Consider the following 22,420-nt stretch of genomic DNA (forward strand, 5'->3'; position numbering starts at 1 on the left):
CTAAAGGCATCAGTCAGACAGTTACTCAGTCAGTCAGTGTCGGTCACTAGAAAACTCCATTTTTTAAAAAAAAAATTCTGCAGCAACTTGTTAAAATTATTTTGGGTTGATCTGAAGGCTTGTCGTCAGGGAAATGAGACTGGTTTTTGTACATGGGCAACACCCACACCTTTGTGGTCCCTCCTATGCAGTACTACGTATTGTACGATTATTGAACTTCATTACAATAATAGGTACCTGAACATGATAGTGTGATGGAGCAGATCTCACAACTACAGTCTAATGTCAAGGAGAAGGATAAGGTAACATGGAGGTTGTATAGTAACCTTGTAATGATGTAATATTATAATAGACTATTGAACAACTGAAATCAAATATTACTCAACTCCAAGAAGAAAGAACAACCGCAGAAACATTATTGGAGAAAAGAAAAGAAGAATTGGATAAATCCAAGCAAGACTTGAAATCAGTTTCTGTTAAATATCAAGAAGTAAAATCAAAACTGGTATGTACAGTACTGTAAGCATAAAATATAACAAGTACACAGAAAAATTTGGAACTTTCAACTAGAGTAGGGACCATAGCGCATCGATAATTAGTACTGAAACAAGCTGGAGTTGTGCACGATATTAAATCACAGTAAAACAATAAGAAGTGTATTATCCCTACTGTGTATATAATAATATCTACTGTATGCACAGTGGGGATATAACACTTCGTATTGCTTTACTGTGATTTAATATCGTGCACAACTCCAGTTTATTTCAGTACTAATTACCGATGTGCTATGGTCCCTACTTAGTTGAAAATTCCAAATTTTTCTGTGTACTTGTTTGTTAACTTTGTTTGTAAATAATTATCATGACTGGTGAACCCACGCATACCGCATTCAAACCAGCAACTGTTCAAAACGCACCTCTGCAATTCACACATACCAAAAGAAATGGTGCCGCGTACCCCAGTTATATCAATTATCGTCTGAAAAGTGAAGTATCCATAACACTTCGTTGTCGGCTATGTTCAACCTGTTACACACAGTACGAATCAAGAACTGTTTGAAAAGTACCTCTGCTATCACAATATGAAAATACAGACGTTTTCTGTTACAAAGGGAAGCTATCACGTGCTATTGCCAAATCGACACTTTTCACTGTCAGCAAAGATGAACGGGACACAAAGGAGGACACTGGTAAATCCATGAAGAATGCATTGTACATACTACAGTATGCCAAAAGGCACCTGTCAGGTTGAAGCAACATCAAATAGTGAAAAAATCAAACCTGTACCATTAGCCATTATCGCGTGAAGGCATCAGTCAGTCAGTCAGTCAGTCAGTCACTAGAAAACTCTGTTAATTAAATCATTTTTAAAATTCCGTAGCAACTTGATGAAAGCATTCGGTCGATCTGAAAGCTTATTTGGGCTTAGTTTTACTTAACCAATACTGCCTCATTATCACCAGGGGAAATTGAGGCTGTTTTTTGGGTGATATTGTTTCGTGAGCCACGCCTACTCCTTTGTGGTCCCTACTATACAGTAACTATCGTACTGTATGACATTCCATGGCTTGATTGTGCAGTAGTTTGTAGCATAGCAATCATGTGTGCTTTCATATGCATCAGTAACTCCTGTGTGCTATATATGTGATCATCTCAGCAAAAACCTGACTTTTTTGCACAAGCATGCGTTTTGAGAAAAATAAAGTTTTTAAAAAACTTGTAAAAATCATGCTACAAAAATTATGCAAGTTTTTATCAAACCATTACTCAGAAAAGAAAGACTCTAATTGATTAAAACTATATACGCTTGATCATGGTGAGTTTGAAAATCTTCAGTAGCCCCTACAGTATGCGTATCACATACGTTTGTTTACAATGCAGTAAAATTGTCATTTCTTCAACTAAACTTACTTCATACCCATACACTTAAGTGACTACAGTGCTAACACTACACCTTGATTGATTTCCTAGTCTATGGTAAATATTTTAAGCCAGATTCCAATATTGTAGACTACTGCAAACGAGGGCAAAAAGGCGTGTATCAGGCCCAAGAGACATCAGACGTAAAAGAAAATGAGCCTGTATAGTATTAGCTGTTATTGAGTTCTGTATGCTAGTCTGAAAGTATTATTAAGTAGATAGAAATAATTTTGTTGTCACTGTAATTGTGTATGGAAGTGCATTAGGTTGTTCTGAAGACACGCTTATAGTAATAATATTAGCAAACACTGCTAAGTCATCATGATGGAAAATTTTGAGCTGGTTTTGGGTCAATATTTTTGGCAGAGCAGCACAAACCTTCATGATCCGTATCAAATATGGTAGTATTGTACTGTATGACAAATGTGACGGTGTTCATTCAACTTTACCATTTATGACTATAGGAACTGACCAAGTTAGGAGGATCACTTTCTTTGAACTCAAGTAAATGTAAAGTATTATTTCCAGAAGTGGTGGTTATTAACAAAGAAAACTCGGTAGTACTAACACTTAAAGATACTAATAATGAGAATGCTGTTGGAAAGACAAGTACCATACAGGTGTTAGTTATGAACAAAAACTTTGAATCAGTAGCAGTTAAACCTGTTCAAGATATTGGCGGTGGAAACTACTCAGTATCCTTCACTCCCACGACGCTTGGGGATCATGTGGTATCGGTTGTAGTTGATGGACAGCACATCCCAGGCAGTCCTCACAAGTAAGGAATAGTGTTTGTGTGTTCGTTCTATTAAAGTGTTTTGCTAGCAATTATATCTAGCCATAGATAATATGTATAAGCCTGTATGGATATGAAACTACGTAGTAAGCACCACTGTTTCACCAAAATCTCAAATTCTTGTGAAATTATAAATTTATGCTGAAGTTCTTTTGATAATAGCAATATTTAAAATGTAGTTGTTATTCATTGCTACGTATGTGGCATAAATCCATAATGTGACCGGATGTGCAAAAACCCGACACAATCATACAAGCCTAAATTTATACAATGGGTGAAGTATTTGCGTATTATTGAAAGAAATTCTATAAATTTTTTGAACATCTGTTTCTTAGTGAAGGAAAAGACTGACAACAAAACCCTGGATATCATTGTATTCACCTACTCAAGAGGAGTTGGAAAATCTTTATTTCGTTGCAGTAGACCTATGACTGCGCAAGGTATGAACATTTGCTACATCATATCGAAGCGAATCATATGCAATAGATTTTTCTTAACACCTTTGCCTATAGTGAAGAAAAATGATAAAAGGACAAACTTACCCAGTAAGTGATTCTAGTCTTCATGGCAAACACGCTGATAAACATTTCAACTCCATACCTCAATCCGTTTGTAAGTTACAGCCGTTTAGTAAGCACCTGTAATTTATTTTCCCTATAGTTACTGTAAAAATCAATTTTTCTATTGTTGCTACTTTGTAGGACAAAAGTTATTGGAATACGAGGCTGAAACTTTACTAGAGGGTACGCTTAACTTAGTAGGTTATAAACATTTAATAAACAGGAATTTGAAAAATGCACAATTTCGCAGAACCGGTCACCATTCATTTTGTATTAGCACTTTGAGTGCAAGTTGTGCAATGGAGAAACAAACATGAAGGACAATCCCATGTAAGCTGCACTTCTACTTCCAATTGTTTATAAAAGTCCACACTTACATATGCGCAGCTAGCATGGGTCTATTTCTGATGTTGGTCACACTCAATGCCATGCTGGTCAGAATGCACTGAACGAGCACGGAACGTACGAGGGTACCAATCTGGACCAGGTTTGGGGGCAACGCTAACATCACCCGCTAAAACCAAAAGAAGAGTAAGCCAGCGACATCATTTCCTTGATGAAACAAAAAAGGAACTGTGTGTCAATTGGAAGTGGCATGATCCAACTTGCACACTGTAACGACTTTCCTCAACACATACTTTCACACAACAGTCTGATAAAGTCCACTCTTACCAAAAGGGCACAAAACGAGGCAGAAAATAGCCAAACACTCAAAAACATGTGCAAACGCCATTTTCACCATTTTTTGCATACCTGTTTTTTTAAACCAGGCGCACGCCTACAGCCGGCCGAAGGCCGGCTGTGGGCATGCGCCTGGTTTACTGAAATTGTTTTCGTAAAAGTGTGTGTGTGTACCTATCTACCTATCTACCTATGTTTGTCCGTACGCACCCACGTGAGCAAAATCGTTTAATAACGGTAAAAGGAGCTTTTACGTAAGAAGTAAAAGTGAAATGAAGTCTGTATTAAACTTCTGCACAGGTGAACTTTGCTCTGAGGTGGTTTCTTTTCGGCGGACTGAAATACGGGTGTGGTGACTTTCCTCAGACTACCTTCCCCTTGAGGTTTTCAGGCATTTAGCAACTGAAAAACAACGGTGCAGGCCTCGTACACTGCCAGGAATAGCCTATCGCTTCGAGTTGAAAGGGGGCGTATCCCTTACGTACGCGAACGAAAATGAAGAGCAACCTTGAGGCTTTGTCAAGAGAATTTGTGGGAAAAAACACGTTAGTCACACTATAAAACAGTTTAGAAGATAGTTTTGTGCGTAATATGTTGGTAAAAGCGGTTTATTTAACAAACGCTTCCTTAGCAGTGCATAGCAACGTAATTGAACGAATTACGAATATTTCATGAATTACGAAATACGAGAAATAGCTAATTATATTATTGCACAACCCAAACTACCTATTGTAAAGTAGTAATACATAGTTGGTTAATTCATAGTAGTATATACTGTCTAGTTATTCCAGATGAGTTAGCTAGCTGCATGGCGCCTGGTTTTTAGAAGTAGCACAACATCAACTTGTTCGTCCTTATGTAGTTCTTAAGTCCTACCATGGTGTCACCTAAATGCTTTGCTATTGTTTCATTTCATCGTTGCAGTTGCCATTTTAGCTGTGCCAGGTTCTCCTTATCTTTACTCTATTTATTATTAAAGCTAAATTGAACTGCAGGTTACACTGCATGGGTAAGTGGAACAAATTACATTGACCAAACCAGACCTACATCCCTACAGTTCATTTCAGACAGAGTTTGGTTCCATATAATATGGTACAAGTTTCCACTAACTTGGAAGTCACTCTGATTCAAGATAGTTTATACTAGTAAACAGGCTGTAAGTTGTAGGTGTTGGGGAGGGCAGATTCTTTTGTGTTAGTTGCTGTATTTTTAAGCAGTTGACTTCCATTGTGGCTTTGTTGATGGTTGTGAAGTTTTGAAAGCTGTTAGAAAATGTCTGTGATTAGCTTAAACACCAGCAGAAGGACAACAGGCACGTAGCACATGCTAGAATTTGGTTTCAGGTGAGTTGGTAATAAGTTACTAGTGTTGTGCTTAGTGAAAGTTTTTTTAGGTGTTAAAATTATCCATCACAATATTCAGAGACTTTTATCAAATCCTACAGATGTTTATCACACTGTGTTGTGGTACAGCCAGTATATTTAAATTTTCGGAGACTTGGATTAAACCTGAAGGTCCGTACTTGTCTGTTCCTGACTACCAAGGATCTTTTTCCCCTTTCGTCACGGAAACGTGACGTACTCGAGCATGCACCTCCAAATAATATTCTAATTAGGGAATCTTAAAAGTTACTTATTATAGTACATGGCAGCTATGTTTGAATTTCGCTGTTTACGGAGTTACATGCTCCCTCGTCCATAGGATTCAATGCGCTACTGATTATAGCTAAATGTGTTAGTGCCACATGCCATTACAGAAATTATGCGTACACATCAGTGGCTATGCGTAATCATGTCTTTGTTGGTATGATTACTCCTTGATCATTAGTAATGTTCAAATTTAAGTGTATTCACACAATAGCACAAAACAATTGTCTTAGTATCACGTGCATTTTGCACGAGTACAACTAGTTTATAATGAATTTCTAAAGACTAGCATAGTTACATCAGCTTGGAAAAGGTCCAAGGTAACACCAGTACGCAAAGTAGGGAATCTGTTGGTCCAGGGAATTATTGTCCAGATATTAGAAAAGATAATTGCTACTCAATTAAGTTTTTATTTGGAGCACTATCATCTGTTATGACATGATCTACAAGAAGCTTATCATCATGGGAAATCAGCTGATCAGATTTTTTAATATGCTATAGACCATTGTTGAGGCTATTGATGCTGATAAATATGTTTGTGCAGCTTTCTTGGATCTGCGTAAGGCTTTTGACTCTCTGGATCATCATCTGTTGTTGGATCATCTTGTAGACTTTGGGGTTGATGATATTGAACTGGTTTTCTGACTACCTCAGTGATCACAACCAGAGGGTAAAGAGATATTCCGATTGGAGTCCAGTACTTGGAGGAATTCTTCAAGGCAGTGCCCTTGGGCTTTTATTATTTCTAGTTTATGTTAATCAAATGCCATCCAAAGTTTCTAATGGTTGTTTGCTTCAATTTGCAGATGACACCTGTCTAATCTCTAGTTCTGCTGAGTCTCCCACACTACGTTACAAGATGACTTAAATGCTTTGTTTCAATGGATTGCAACAAGTAAAGACTGAACCTTATTTTGTTTCAATGGATTGCAACAAGTCAAGACTGAACCTTAAGAAATCCAGTATAATGTAGTTCAGTATTAAGCCACCTACTGCTGTAGCATCCCTGTGGTAGTTGATGATACTGCTCTTTCTGTAGTTTGTAAGCAAAGGTACCTTGGAGTCATTTGAACTGGTCTTATCAGGTGTGTGTAAGAGCATGTCATACTATTTGTCACTGATCGGTTCACAAGCTAAGAATTTACCATCTCCTGTTATCAAGATGTTAGTATAATGTTTAGTCTTCTCTCATTGTTCATATACCTTACCTGTGTCGGGTAAAGCAATTCGTAAAAACTCTCGGTCTTGCTTCAATCGACTGCATTGTTCGATTGACTTGCAGCCTTCGTAAATATGACCACATGGTACAGCATAGAGCATGTTTAGATTGACTTTCTGTAAACTCAGTTGTAAAGTACCGTACTATTCTGACACTGTTTTATGCCCCTTTTTTGGTGGTAACATTCCTCTCAACTCTGCCTTACAGTTTTGACGTACACATTCTTACAAAACTAGCTGTCCTGCATATTATATTACTACCTGTCATGTAAAAATACTTTTACATTTTCGACAATAGTCTACTACATGGTGGAATTCCCTTCCTGCTAGGATATCAATGAATTTCGTGGCAGCCTCTACATTTACCTTTTACAAGAAACTGTTAAATTATGTTGTTTGTTTTTGTTCACTACACTTGTTTTGTTGTTTTTTTGTGTGTAGTTTATTGTAATATTGTCTTAGTTATGTAGGTAGATACTGTTTAGATGTTGTAATGTTTTGTGTATACTCCACTGCGGAAAAATGGCCTTTGGCTGAGTACTTGGAGTTTAAACAAATCAATCAATTGATCAAGTGAAAGTCTATGAACTCCACAGTAGGGCTGGAACGAAGGTTTCGAAGCTTGCACCGACTCCGAAGCAGTTATAACACACTCAAAGGTTCGCATGTTTAATTATGCACATGCACATTCTACGTGGTGTTAATTAAGAAAATGGTGTTACGAGAAGCCAGCAGTAGTTCAGGTAATGACCGCAAAGACATTGGCGATTCAAGCACTGGAAGCGTAAGAGGACACGACGATACTACTGGCAGGAAAGTGTCAGACGTCTGGAAACACTTTAGTAAATCTGCGGACAAAAAAAAAGCTGTCTGTTCGATTTGTGACAAAGAACTCTCATACTCGGGAGGAACAACAAATCTACGAGACCATTTGGAGGCAAAGCATTCAGTTAAGTATTCCACTGCGAGCAAGCCAACAACTTCGTGTACAATGATGGACGATTTTGTGAAGCGAATGAAATGCAGCGAAGCTCGTGCGAAGAACATTACTGACAGAGTGAGCCAGATGATAGTGCAAGATTTACGGCCAATTAGGATTGTTGAATGCGAAGGGTTCAGAAGTCTTTTAAGTTATTTGGAACCAGGTTACACTTTACTCAGCCATAAGAATTTCGTGAGTGACATAAACCACAAATTCGAGACATGCAAAGATAAACTGAAAACTCGCCTGGAAGCGGAAGCTCCTTGTGTGTCTATATCCACTGACATTTGGACTAGTATGGCCACTGAAGCATACATGACAGTGACTGTTCATTACATTGATGCAAGCTGGAAAATGCAGAATTTTGTGCTAGAAACAGTTTCATTTCCTGAGAGACACACTGGAGTGAACATTGCCGAGAAACTGAAAGAGATAACTGAGAGGTGGGGAATTCTTCGTTACATTTTGACAGTCAGTCATGACCAGGCAGCCAATATGGAAGCTGCGGTGCATATCTTGACAGATGAATACAATTGGCAGAGTGTTCCATGTGTAGCCCATAGGCTACAGTTGTGTGTTTTGGCTGGATTAAACATCAGTGCTATTGACAGACTAATAGCAGCTGCTAAGAAGATTGTTAGTCATTTCAGCCACAGTGTGGTAGCAACAGTAGCCCTGAAAGAAAAGCAGGATCAAATGAAAATTGATGCACAGAAGCTAGTCAATAGCTGTGCAACCAGATGGAATTCCACAACGAAATGCTTAAACGTTCGTTAAAGCTCCGTTGGCCTGTAATTGCAGTGCTATCTGATGAATCAGTAACAAAAAGAAGTGACCGTTACTTGGATCTCAAGACTGAACAATGGAAGCTTGTTGAGGATCTTGTGCCTGTTCTTGAGCAATTCAGTGTCGCCACTACATTTTTTAGTTTTGAAGAAAATGTTTCTATTTCTTCAGTATTTGCCATTGTATATGGCTTACTTGATCACCTCGAATTGCCCAGAGAGGAGTCATCATCTGACTCTAAAGTGATTAGAGAATACAAGGAAACTGTAGCAACACAATTAATAGAGAGATTTGAGTTGACATTGCTGCATTCAGCACATCCTATGTTGATGGGATCACTACTTGATCCTCGGTTTAAACACATTACTTTGTCAAATACAAAGAGGAAAGTGAAGCTAGGAAACTTAAGTAATCTCTCAAAGAATTGATGGAAATGTACACAAGTGAGGACAGTGTTGGTTCTTTTTCTCCTGCCACACCAAAAAAACAAAAATTGACTGCTTTGGACAAGCTACTTGGCCCTGAGAATCTTACAATGGAACCTTGTACATTTGATAGTGAACTTGAAAAATACTTTGCTGAATTGCCAATATCTCGAAAGGAAAACCCACTTATTTGGTGGAAAGAAAATTCCAGTCATTACAAAAGTTTATCTTCTGTTGCTCAGCGTTTGTTGTGTATGCCCGCTACATCAATATCCTCAGAAAGGATTTTCTCCAAAGCAGGTTTAACTGTTACAAAACTGAGAAATTGCTTGAAGCCAAAGCATGTCGATGCGTTAGTGTTTTTAAACAAGAACTTAACCCTTAAACGCGCAAAGGCCATTATAATGGCCCTATTATTTATTACACCGAAAACGCACGAAAGTTTATGCTTACTTTCGCGAAAATAATCGCGCGTCTTTACAAGGCTGTATCTCTGAAAATCCTCGACGTATCAACTTGAAACTTGGTACACAGATGGTGGATACCCTGGGGTTTACCCATCGTGACTATCAATTGTTTATCATTAATGCTTCTCTATTTATCCGAAGTAATATGCACATAACTTGGAAATAACCGTCATGGTAGGTGGCTCCGTTGGCGATTCGTCTCAATACTTGGTGTCGAGAAAGAGTTGTACCCTTGATACAAGGTGGTGAAATTCCATTGACATAGCTGCAACTCTCAGGTATTTATGAATTTTAGAAAAAACTTGTGGTATTCACACAATTGTGCGAAGTAACCGCACGTCTTTATACGACTGTATCTGTGAAAATCCTTGATGTATCAGCTTGTAACTTGGTACACAGACGGTGGATAACCTGGGGTTTATTCTATATTATTAATATGTTTTTATCAATAATACTCCTCCATTTATCCACAGCAATACGCGCATCAATTGGAAATAATCATCATGGTAGGCAGCTCCTCTGTCCATTCGCCTCAATACTTGGTGTTTAGAAAGGGTGGTACCCTTGATACAAGGTGGTGAAATTCCATTGACATAGCTATAACTCTCAGGTAGTTGTGAATTGAAAAAAAAATTGTCGTATTCTCATAATTATTTTTACCCTGTAGGCATGTAACAAAGAACTCCAACACAATCACTGTGGCGTTTCAACGTGCTACCAAGACGTATTCTGGTGACTGGTCAATCAAATACCAACAGCAATCCATTTTATCATGCACTGTTCATCAAACATAAAGTATTATTATTAGCATTAGAATTTGAAAAACTTTTCAAACATAAAATGTACATGAAATATATACACTAAAGAGCTGGGATCTTTACTCAGTAAAGGGTTTGCCTCATTTAGAAACCACCGATCCAAGTGATTTCAGAGAAAAAAACCACAATCGTGGAAAAACCTGAATTACAAACAGCTCTGTACATAACTAAACAGATAATACTGTCAACACATCTAAACTATATACATCGGCTGAACCTGTAAAAAGTCTAAAACACAGTAAATAGCATACACCCCTTATTTATTTATAGTTTACCTTGGTGTGGTATATCTTAAAACAATTTTCAAGGCACAAATGAACCATTCCACATTTTACGCAGCCATACTTAGTACGTTTTCTATGTGTCTTCCGGTCAGAACACACTGCACAGTCACCGTCAGTCCCAAGGTTCTCTATGAAATGGCGTTCCTCAAGCCTCGCAAGCGATTGAGGTGGAACAGCCTGTGATTGACGTCCTCCATGCTGGCGTGAGCTATGTTGACATAAAAGTTTAGTAGCCAGTTGATCCATAAAGCTTTTGATGGTCCTACAATCATTCACAGGTGTGAAACAGCACTCTAGAGTAGAAGCATTATTGATAGCCAAATCCCTACCGGTACCTCTACCCCTACCAGTACCTTTCCTCCTACCTCGACTAGGCACAAGATCCATTGGAGACACAGTTCCCCTACCCATTCCTCTACCTCTACCCCTCCCTCTATTTCTACCAGACAAAGGATCAGATGGAGATGGTGAGTAGTCCCTGCCTCTATCACTAGGTGAAAATGGGGCATGTGGAGAAGAAGAACGAGAGGGCAGGGAAGAACTAACAGGAGAGCCATCGTAAGCCACAGGAGAACCACCACAGGGGTATTCAGTTTCCAGGCTACCCATCCCACCATCACTCACTCCACTATGTAGCCCAGATGGTCCAGGATGGCTTGACTCATCATGACCTTCGCAATATCTCACATCAACTATTAGAAGAAGCAGGACTCAAGATATAAAACATGTGAAAAGCATTATACCTTCATAATCATCGTTTGTTTCTTCCTCGGTGTCTTCTTCGTCGTTGCTGAACTCTTCCTCACGATCATTTTCTTCCACATCGCCATAATCATCTATAATGGCAGGCGAAGTGATAGGACCGATTCATCTGTCCGCCATTTTACCGTCTTGTTCCCTAGTAAGCCTATCAAGGACAAAAGAGTCTTCTCCATGGACAAAAGAGTCCTCTTCGTCCGAGTTGTTCCAGTCATCGTCGGTGTCGCTATAGAAAAGTTGATCAACAACAGTACTTTCATCCATATCTTGCTTATCTTTAATCACAGCACAAAGTTCTTGAGCTCGAATTAAAGCCCAGAAACGTGGCTTTCCGTTGCACTAAACCGTTTCACGATCACGTAATCCTAGCGCGCGCACCTCTGTGCCAAATATGGAGGGCCACTTAAATGGCCCTTGCGATTTCAGTGCAATATTTCGTAAATTCGCGTGCGCGTTTAAGGGTTAAGTAAATTATCTTAAAGTATCAAGAACTTGAGTAATTTGTTGTAAAGTAGTAAAAGTACCATGTGTCATAACTGTCATTTGTTTACATCACATTTATATCTATATAGTACATATAAACTACAACTCAGTACAAACTGATGTGCAATCCATAAGCTGTTCGTGTAAAGTTTCATAAATCTTTGTCTTTACAGTGAGTCCCTGTAGAAAATAAGTCACAATAATAATTACATTAAGTTGATGTTCTAAGTCTTATTCTATACCTTTGAAATGTTCAAAGCTTCGAACCTTCGTTCAATAATAGTTCCAAATCTTCGGATGGTAAAAATTGACCTTCGTTCCAGCCCTACTCCACAGAATTGTGTGGTTGTCATCAACACTTAAGACTTTGCTTGTATCATGCCTACTTACCTAACAATAATAAAGTGCAGAAACTCTTTATCTTCATCAAAAATCTCTACTTCAATTAAAATCATGATTGTGGGTTTTGCTGATTGGAGTGGGTCTGGCCTTGGTAGTAATGACAATACAAATAAATAAATGCTGCTCAACAATAATCTGGATTGCACTAAAGTGTTCTCCTCCAGAGTGATCTGTAGCATGAACATGCTGTTAGCGTGTTTGTGCCCACCCTCTGAATCTGCCTCTGCACAAGCGTTAAAAGTGTTACATTTAGGTAGGGATCATAACAAGGGATAAGATCCATGTGGTATTGGAGAAAGAAATGGAACACAAGGAAGGACAAAAGCAAGTCCATGGTATGTGTAGTAGCTGCTACAGTTAACAAAAAGACATGTATCGGCCAAAGCGATGTCAAACAGCAAGGGAGTCAAGCATGTATAGTTAGTTACTCATAGTCATGTTATGCTTGGCTGAAAGAATCAGGCAGTCAATAGGAAGTTCCCTGAATCAAGCTTTAAATTTCATAGAAACTTGTTTGAAGAGTTTAGAAACATTTATGTATTAAGGGGTCATCCATAATTTTCAGCATTTTCACAAGAGTACAGAGAGTACTCTTTCCATAACCCCTCCCCCCACCTAAAAGCGTACTATTAAAAATGTTGATATCAATCATGAATTGTTGTATGTATGTATGTCACATATGAAATTGTTTTTATATTATTTAAAAAGAGTTATTGTTGCTGTTTTTACACTGTAGGAAATGCAGATAGATCGATCATACAAGAAGTTATTTACACATGTGAATTTGTGTGACAGTCATATACTTATTTCTTTTTAGGTCTTTCCCTTCCCAGTTTGTGATTCTGCTCAGTCTGGTGTTTCTGAAGTTGGTATCTGATGGGATAAATTTCACCACAAACAGGACATTTTATCTCAACTTTGGACTTCTTTGACTGGAGTAGATTCTGATTCCTCTCATGCCCTAGTTCCACTATTAAGATCTGACAGAGCCTTTTCAAAGACAAGCTTTTCCTTCTCTTCCTTTTCTGTTGGTGAGACAGTTTGATAGGCTCGTGGAATACTTTTACCCTCTGCACATGCAGACAAAGAAACACCTGCCAACCATCTGGAATAAGGTACCCACAGATGTTCAATGGGGTTATACCTGGACAGACCTGGAGCATGGCAGACACTGAACAAATATCATAATTGTTCTCCTTTCAAAACCTGCCTTGAAAAAGCTGTGTAAGGTTGGACTTTGGTGACCAATCACAACCACCATCACAAAGCAATGCTAACACTGGTTTATTCAATTCTGGATTAGCCATCAATAGGTCTGCCAGATCTCCAAGATGATCGACAATTGTTGTAAAACAATATTTCACACACCTGTTATATACCAACAGTGGCCCTGTAGAAGGAGTGTCTATGACTGTTCTTCCTATTTTGTCTGTTGTGGTTTTCCAATCAAATCCTTTGGACTATAACAACAAGAAGCCATCTGGCTCCATCAAATATCCAGACACAGGAAAACCATGATCACAATAATGTGGCATATCATCATTGGGAAAGAAAGTTCTGATTTGGTGGTATTTGGAAACCGCTTGACCTCCTATGTGAATTTTGGCTTTGCTGTCACAAGAAAAAATGACAGCTTCATCAGGAAACTCAGCACACATCTGACGAATCACAAATACCATTGCAAAGTACTCATGTGCATTTGTATTAGTTTTGCTAATGTCACAACACTTGACACTCACTCATACATCCAAGCAGTCCTTGTGTCATGAAGCTTCAATTGAACTTTCTTTTGCTTGTTTTAGGAGATTGTACATCTTTGATCGGGAGATTTTAGTCAGACCCTCTACATTTTTTCATACGTGCTCATGGATGTTATTCAGACCGACACCACATGTAGTTGAAGTGGCAGAACATCTTCTCACGTGGGCTGCAAATCCATGTAATTTGATGAAGTCCAACATTACAGTGAGCAACTGCGGAAACTTTGTCTGTAGTGGTATTGGGCCTGGTTGTTTGTAGAACATGATCCCTTCGTTTCTTTCTACTATGGAGTATGATTGATCATTAGAGTCTGTGTCTGATTCATCAGGTTTATCCAGAGACATCATTTCATGAACCATGCTAGGGTGAAATATCATTTCACAGTAATCTATAACCACATAGTGCCCCTTCTCAATACCAACAAGTGGAAAATGGTCGATCAGCTGATATATAATTTCCTTGACCCTCTCTTTTCCAGAATAATCAATATCATAAACTTTGCAAACAATCCAGTTAGGAATACAAGCTATCCTATCCTTATGGCATCTATCTTTGATGACAGGAAACAATTTCAGCTGCTCAGTATTCAAGGGAAACAAGGCTTCCTTATTTGAAAACTCTAATTCATTAAGGTTAGCAATAGCTACATCCCAAGTCAGGCCAATGCTGTTATTTGACAGAAACACAAACTGCTGCCCCCGTCATCTTGTTGAATTTCCTCTGCTTTTGTGCTCTTATACATGATTGTAAATTAGGTATAATATCTTCAATTGTACGTTTTGCATCAAAGAACACAGGCAATAGCATCGTCATTTTTGACAGCTTAGCTTGGCATGACAGAAGCTGCAAGGTTAAGTTCATAGCCACCACTCTCATCCCAGCTAATTCAACCAGCCCTGCCTTCAAACTCTGTATTGACTTTTCTACATTGCTGCACTTGACAGATACTGATGAGTTCTTTTTAATGAAGGACTGGTGACCTTTCCATACTGTTGAAAGTTCAAAATATTCATTAACAGAAATGGCAACATCAGCTAACACCTTCATGAATTCATCACATCTTCTGTCAACAGATCACAAGTTGATATATTCAAATTTGTACACATCACAGAAATGGCTATCCATTGGCTGTCTTCAATATGATGCATCAAATTATCATCAGTACTACAACTTGTAACACCTGTACTAACTTGCTGAGTTCCAAAACTTTGTACATTATCATGAGCTTCAGCAACACTACTGATGTCTTCTACTGCTGCAGTTTCTTCATTCACTATGCTTGTCTGCAAAGAAAACAAGTATTAGGTAGTTATTGTTCGATACATTGTGTAAGTCACCTATTTGTAAACACTACCTCTATAGATTAAACTACCTGGCAAGCTACAATCTCGCATGTATCAAACAGTGCTAAACCTATCAATCTAGCCATTGCTGTACAGCTACATACAATGAAAGCAGTTTTTACTGAAAGCGATCTGGCTATTACCCAACATGGTCTAGTCATAGCTGCCTGTTAACCTAATGCACAGCTGGCTACTGCATGGTTTTATAACCTGTTTATATATTGTACCTTAAAAATGAATCAATACGCATTGTCCTGTTCCTCTTCAAGTGTTGTGCAGCTTTTTTTTTCAGTGCTGCCACATAGTGTTCTTTGCTTGCTGTCAACAACTCACTCCTTCCATTCCACTTGCACAAGCTTCGTCGCATCTGCCCTCTTCATCTTCGTATCATTCACCACAACAAAGGCGTTCATGAAATGCTGGTATTGATTAGTTGGTGACTTGTGTACACTATCTGGATGCCTAGCGAGCTCCACAAGAAACTGCATGTTCTGACTCGAGCTGCAACTCGCGTTCCGCCATCTTGATACTGAAAATAAATACACATGCAAATTATTTTAGAATTATTTTTATATAGTGCTACTAATATCAACATTATTAAAAGGCAGACGTTTTGGATTTACCCCCTACCCCCATCGTACGCTCTGTACACTTTCGAAAATGCTGAAAATTATGGATGACCCCTAACTTGCTTATGCCTAACAAATACTGTCTCTAGCTGTTACAAAGGAAATATGAGGCTCATTTTAGGCAATATTTTAAAGGCAGGAAAGCCCAAACTCTCATGATCCTTACTATGCAGTACTACTGTACTGTTTGACATTACGGTAGATCTCATGATCTTGTTATATATGTTTCTGTAGGATATCAGTTGTACTAAAAGACTACAGCAAGATGAGACTACAAGATTGTACTGTGGTGACAGATTATGGAGGGAACAAGTTTGGTAATCTCTATGATGTTGCCATAGGGATAAACAATGAAGTTGTTGTTGTCGACCATACTAACAAGTGTGTGATAGTGTTAGACTGCAACATGACATTGCTATCAGTGATTGGACAAGGAATTGATGACAGCAGATTGATTGATCCTGAGGGTGTAGCAGTCAGCAAGGATGGCATCATAGCTGTCAGTAGTAATAGTAGTCATCAAGTGAAGAAGTATTCCCAACAGGGAAAGCTCTTGTCAGTAATTGGTAACAATAGAGGGAACAATGATGGCCAGTTTGATAGACCTAGGGGACTAGCCTTTAGTAGTAATAAAATGTTGTACATTGTAGATAGTGACAATCACAGGGTCCAGGTATTCCAACAAGATGATAAATTTGCATTTACATTTGGCAGTAAAGGGTCCAACCCTGGACAATTTCAAGGTCCTGTTAGAATAGCAATTGATAATGACAATAGAGTGTTAGTTAGTGACCTTGATGGTAATCATATTAGTCTCTTTAGTCATACTGGCAGTTTTATTAGTAGTATAACGTGTGACAAACCATGGGCCATTACTGTTAGCCCTGATGGTCACATCATAGCTAGCTGTGATAATGGTGCTAGTATTAGTGTATGGAGCCCCACCAATCATTTGATCGATAAGTTTGAAAAGAACGGATCTGAACAAAGAGAATTTGACAGTATTAATGGTATAGCCATGAGCTATACTGGGACTGTTTATGTTGTGGAGTACCAAAATAAGACACTAAAAATTATATAATTATATTATTATGCATGCAGTAACAGTTAAATTGTTGTATTGTGTTTGTATTATGTAATCTATTGTTGCCATGGTTACTACTTGTTTACATGATATGATAATATTCTAACTAGAGAGGTTGATTGGTACATATTAGTGTGTGAGGGGAGATGGTGTTATTATATTGAATTTTATTATTGAAGTATGATATAAGAAATGTGGGATATAAAAGTTGCATAATAACTTTTGTGGAACAGCTGTTATTCTTTAACTAGTGTACTTTTTACCAGTTCTGTACATCTGGGTTATATTCAGGTCATGAGCTGGACTACTATCCAGATCAGTCATGCTTCAACACTGTTCCATACAACTTGTGAATGTAATGAAAAATGTTTGAAATATTGTACCAACATGCACACATGCAGGCTAGCAGGGATATACAACACAGTAACTCAAACACATAACAATCACTTACCCTTTACCTATAGTGTTGTACCGATATGATATTTTACCAATATTGGATAAATTTTCAAGGTAGTAAATGTAGCTGATCCAATAAAGTACAGCATGTTTACACTTCTTACAGGTAAATTTTGTTGTGAAGAATCATACCTCCAATAATTATATACACAGTTTTTCCGATAGCAATTTGATCAGTGGTGCAGCGGTATTATTACCATATGATACTTATGAGGATCTCGAGCATCTTCAAATTTCAATCAGCGCAATGTTTGTCTTCTTCTTAGCCAGATTGATCAGGTCATGACCACACTGATGGGAGAACTCCACAGCATATACCAGACTCTCATATGTGAAAATGGACGTCAAAAGTTTTACACAAACAAATGGACAGATGCACACACAAAAGATAAAAGAAAGGGAACATTCATATGTCATTCATACAGCTGTTGCAACTCAGAGAAAGTGTAACACCTATGTATTATTAGTATTACATAATATATAAGTAGTTGTAAGTCAGCAAATCCTTCTAGAAATAAAGCTTATATTTTACAGTTGTTTAACCATGTCTCACAGGTAGTTAATATCAGATGAGTAATGCAGTTGGAGTAAGTAGAGCAAAATTTCCTAAAGCTTCTTGCTCAGGAAAACCACTTGGGAACATTCAGACATTGAGCCTACTTTTACTCTAATAAGATACTGATGTTGACACATTGACTCGTAGCTGCTGCCACAGTCATGAATCAAATGAATGCACAGTACTTTGCTCCTCCTTTCTAGTTCGCTATTTTTGTAGATGAAAATTGTAGAACATTAAAAGAACACCTCCAGAGCATTATCATTAGCTACATTAACAGTGATTTTGATATCAAGTTGATGCCCAAACTCTATAAATCAAATTCTCCAAGTTTTGTGACTACGGAACATGATAATTATTATGTAGCTATGTAGATTAGAAGACAGCACGTGTACAGTGTAGATAGACTATTAAGTGTTTGAGTTTATAAATTGTATTTAGTTAAATACTTCAGAAAGTATTTGTATTTAAATACTGTCCTGACAAACACTGCAAAAAGTGGGATATAATATGGTATTTCCAGTGGCTTATTGAATACAAATAAGCCTTAATATAAATCCTGTATTATACTCATTTTATACTTTAGTATAATCCATACTATACTATTGCATATATGGTTTCAGTTTATTTACCACATTACCTCAAATAGCTTATATCTAATATAATGCCCACACTATACCATCGCATATATGGTTTCAGTATATTTAACACATTAACTGAAGTCTTACATGAGATTGTTAGTATAATACAGGTTATATCAAGCTTTTTTGTATTCAATAAGCCACTGGAAATACCATCTTATATCCCTCTTTTATCAAAGTGAAAAGTATTTGCAATTGTATCCGGAAAATTTCTAGTGAAAAAAGACGGGCATATGATGAGCATGTAGAGAGGTTGAGAGAGTTTGCTTTTCACCATTGGTGTTTGCAGCTACTGGTGGTATGGGGCCCACTGCTACAACAGTTTTTAGGAAGTTTGCTTCAATGTTGGCTGAGAAGCACAGCACTAAATACAGCAAATGCTTATTCTGGCTGCGATGCAGTGTTTGTTTTTCGTTGTTAAGATCTGCAGTGGTGTGTTTGAGGGTCATCGCTCTTCAGTTGGCCGTCCATCCACTACTAATATTGATCTGGCCTACTCCAAGGGTCGCTTGGAATCTGGCGGCCTTGTTTGATTGCTGGTATTTCCAGCTGTCCTGCACTTTAACACATAGTGCTGGGGGTGGTGGCAAGAGCAGTCCATCTAGCCCGGGAAAAAAATTAATTTTGCAATTATAATTAAATACGTACTATGCACTGTATTTGATCCCAAATCTCTGAAAGCCACTATACCCAGCTGGAGTGGAAGCTGTAGATTCAAAGTATTGAAGACACTGATCAGCTGCAGCAGAGAAACTTTTGAGGTGGCCTACAAACGGACTGGGAAAATTTCCAAGGGTTCTTACGAAATGATTGTTCTTGGCTCTTTGTAGATCGTCTAGATGTAACCTGACTTTGTTCGCTTCACCTGACGTCAGTAGTGCCCTGGCGCGAAGACACACGGAGGTCATTACTTAAGTCAGCGGAGTGAGACCGCTTCATATCGTTCTTCAGGCGGCGAAGACGTTCTGTCAGGACCAAGTCAGGACGAATAATGGCTCTGTTACGATGGGACCTGTATGAGTACAAGGGTTGCGATAAAACGCCAATTTCTCTAAGGTGCGCCTCAATTAGAGATAATGCCGAAGCAGCTTCATCTGTTATGATCTGTAGCTATAGCATCACTATTCAGGGCCTCCCGGAGCGGGGAGATGATAGAAAACAGTTCACTGTCAAGAAATCAAATTAAAGGCTAACTCGAGTCGCAGGTTGCGAGTCTAATGCACCTATCAATGGAGTATTGCCCTACCATCCCCCTCGGGGCGTTAGTGGGACTTTACAGGGGGAATTGACACGAAACTGCTGCCCCACTATGGGGCATTTGATGATCGTTCAGTAAGCACCAAAATATTTTTTTGTTGTAACCATAGATTATAGCTATAATCTATGTTGTAACTTCCTTCGCTATGTCAAATCCCGCGTTGCAACTGGGGCCAACGGTGGGGATTTGATAGGTTTGCCCTATACTATGGGGCATTTGACATTCGGCTGTGTCAAATCCCCACTATAGCCCCATATATGCCCGAGAGGGGGGGGGCAGTGGGGCAATACACCGATAGGTGCATAAGCTAGGCTACCATCGTGAGCTAGGCCTGTTCAAACACGTCCTAAATGCCAATAGCTGCAGCCTGCACTGAGTTGAAAGTGAAATTAAATAGTATTGTCTATGACAGGAGTAGCTATTGATGTTAAACTTGTTTGACAAGGTTTGGCCCTCTGAGATGACTAACTAAGTTAAGGACAGGCCTGGTTAGCTAAAGTAATGAGAGGTGTGTGTGCTTTTTTATCACTTAGAAATTCGGGTAAAACTCGTTCCCAGCAAGCGCGTGGGACGTTAGAAGGTAGTCTCGCGTGGCCAGACCATTTCCGCGCAGCCGCTTATCGATTGGAAATTATAAGCGCCGCGCTACAAAAGTCTGGAATAGTTCATGAACACGAAATTTTTCGACACGTTGTCGATGACGATTGATTGGGCCACTTCAAATAAATTCTCTGTTTCCCGTCATGGACTCAAGCATATTTGCATGCGGGGGGGCGGTCCATTTTCATTATTTCATTATAAGATTGGCAGCTTTTCAAGCCATTACTTGCCTGGCACAGCCATAAAAAGCTGCATAAAAGCATGCTTAAGCTTAAGCTTGTTCCTTCCTTTTCAAGTTGCAAAAGTATTACAAACGTGAAGTTTGTGCCAACTCGACATCATTACTGACACGTGAGCTGACACTGTTTCAAGATGGCTTTTACTGAGCCTCTCAGTATGCAAGAATAACCGAAAAATAATGGAAGAATACGGAATAATGGAATATTTAGTAAGGCTCAAACCATAAGCGGATCTAGGAGGCACTGTCAGGGGGGGCCAAGGGGGGGCAAAAAGTTTTAGTGTACAACAGTGTCTATTCCACTAAGAGGAATTCTAGTACACAGGTTATACTCAGTTGCATAATTATATTCAGTATAGCTGGATGAATGATAGACATACAATTTTAAGATTGTAATTAGAGAAAAAATTTTAAAATTAGACCTCCTAGGTTTGAATTTGGGAGCATTTTTGGTAACATTTAGCTAAAACGTGTATGCTTGCAATGTATATAAAGATTAGTTAACCTATCTGAGATAAAACCTGTTTGATGGTAAAGTGTACTAAATCAAAATATAAAGGTGTAGCTAGTATTGTTATGACATTAGAATTGTGACTGTTCTATTAGAGTAGTGACTGCTCTATTAGAGTATCTCGATCTTGGCACAATAACTTAAACTTACTTTCTTTACAGTGTACAGTATAATTGTAAAGTATATTTATAACTGTTGTCTTCTATTTTCCCATTGGCTTTCTATACTTCTGAATACAGTGTGAATGATTCCAGTTTCTGGTATCAATATAGTACTGTGAGTCCAAGGGGGGGCAAGGGAAGGGCCAGGGGGGGCACAGCACCCCTTGGCCCCCCCTCAGATCCGCCTATGGCTCAAACGAATAACCGATTATTCGTATTAATATTCGTTGGCATAGTATTCGAATAATAAAATTAACCCCCGAATATTCGCACATGATCGTTATACAATGGCACGTGATTAGCTGTAAGCAATTAAGGAAGCGGAGACGATGCCATTGAATGGTGTTGAAGAAGCGAACAGTAAAAATAGCATTAGGCAGCCACTAATTGGTGAAGATGTACTAATGCTGTGGCAGATCGCCGTAAGCACAAGACTTCATATGGATTCATGGCTTACTCCAGATACTTCTACTTTGTTATAAACACTTTCCATCACAATATCGCTGCGGTAATCCTTTCAGAAAGGGCACTATGCTACCCTTTTCTTCTCAGTAAGTTATTCATACGAAGCCACAAACTTGTTTGTGGTTCTTTATAGGTTTCTTGGTAGTGGCCACCTTAATTACTGGATTGCATTCATAGCAATGAAACCTTACACCGAATATTCGAGTATTCGGACAATAGTTGAGTAAATATTCGAATACAGAAAGCTACTATTCGTTTGAGCCTTAATATTTAGAGCTGACAGTAACTAGATGACGGGAAACAGAGAATTTATTTGGAGTGGCCTTGGGTAACACCTAAGATCCAAAGATTTAAAATGCAACGGATGTTCCCTTGAATCTTTAGTCTGTTTTGATCGGAAAATCCGCTTAAAACCTTTCGCCTACTTTCCTTGTAACTCGAGATGAACTGAGCATGTTTGTCTTTATTCAGCCGTACTTGTTGAAGATTCA

At 38.6% G+C, this 22,420-nt stretch overlaps 2 protein-coding genes and 1 long non-coding RNA gene across 3 annotated transcripts in view; 2 read left to right on the forward strand and 1 right to left on the reverse strand.

Moving 5' to 3' along the window:
* Window positions 1–17,154, forward strand: part of LOC136236488 (uncharacterized) — a 34,394-nt gene extending 17,240 nt beyond the window's left edge. The window contains exons 6-9 of the mRNA XM_066026647.1: window positions 234–302; window positions 353–505; window positions 2,384–2,697; window positions 16,194–17,154. Coding sequence (XP_065882719.1) covers window positions 234–302; window positions 353–505; window positions 2,384–2,697; window positions 16,194–17,040 — 1,383 coding nt within the window. The 3' untranslated portion in view covers window positions 17,041–17,154. The remainder of the gene's footprint in view (window positions 1–233; window positions 303–352; window positions 506–2,383; window positions 2,698–16,193) is intronic.
* On the forward strand, window positions 9,389–10,405 carry LOC136236605 (uncharacterized). Its single transcript, XR_010692189.1, has 3 exons — window positions 9,389–9,758; window positions 9,954–10,090; window positions 10,148–10,405. It is a non-coding gene; the product is annotated as an uncharacterized lncRNA (long non-coding RNA).
* On the reverse strand, window positions 10,272–11,694 carry LOC136236498 (uncharacterized). Its single transcript, XM_066026660.1, has 4 exons — window positions 11,470–11,694; window positions 11,326–11,418; window positions 10,574–11,274; window positions 10,272–10,526 (listed from the first exon to the last, which is right to left on the reverse strand). The coding sequence occupies exons 1-4, from the start codon at window positions 11,603–11,605 to the stop codon at window positions 10,497–10,499; spliced, it is 960 nt and encodes a 319-aa protein (XP_065882732.1). The 5' UTR covers window positions 11,606–11,694; the 3' UTR covers window positions 10,272–10,496.
* Window positions 17,155–22,420: the final 5,266 nt, after the last annotated feature.

Source organism: Dysidea avara, chromosome 1 (assembly GCF_963678975.1).
Source record: "Dysidea avara chromosome 1, odDysAvar1.4, whole genome shotgun sequence".
Taxonomy (NCBI): domain Eukaryota; kingdom Metazoa; phylum Porifera; class Demospongiae; order Dictyoceratida; family Dysideidae; genus Dysidea; species Dysidea avara.

What these genes read in the sequence shown, in the direction of transcription:
- LOC136236498 (XM_066026660.1), bottom strand. Translation starts at nt 11,605, where the DNA reads ATGGATGAAAGTACTGTTGTTGATCAACTTTTCTATAGCGACACCGAC. An exon ending in GCTTACTAGGGAACAAGACG is followed by an intron (nt 11,419 to 11,469) that starts GTAAAATGGCGG and finishes CTGCCATTATAG; the next exon opens with ATGATTATGGCGATGTGGAA. An exon ending in TTAAGATATACCACACCAAG is followed by an intron (nt 10,527 to 10,573) that starts GTAAACTATAAA and finishes ACTGTGTTTTAG; the next exon opens with ACTTTTTACAGGTTCAGCCG.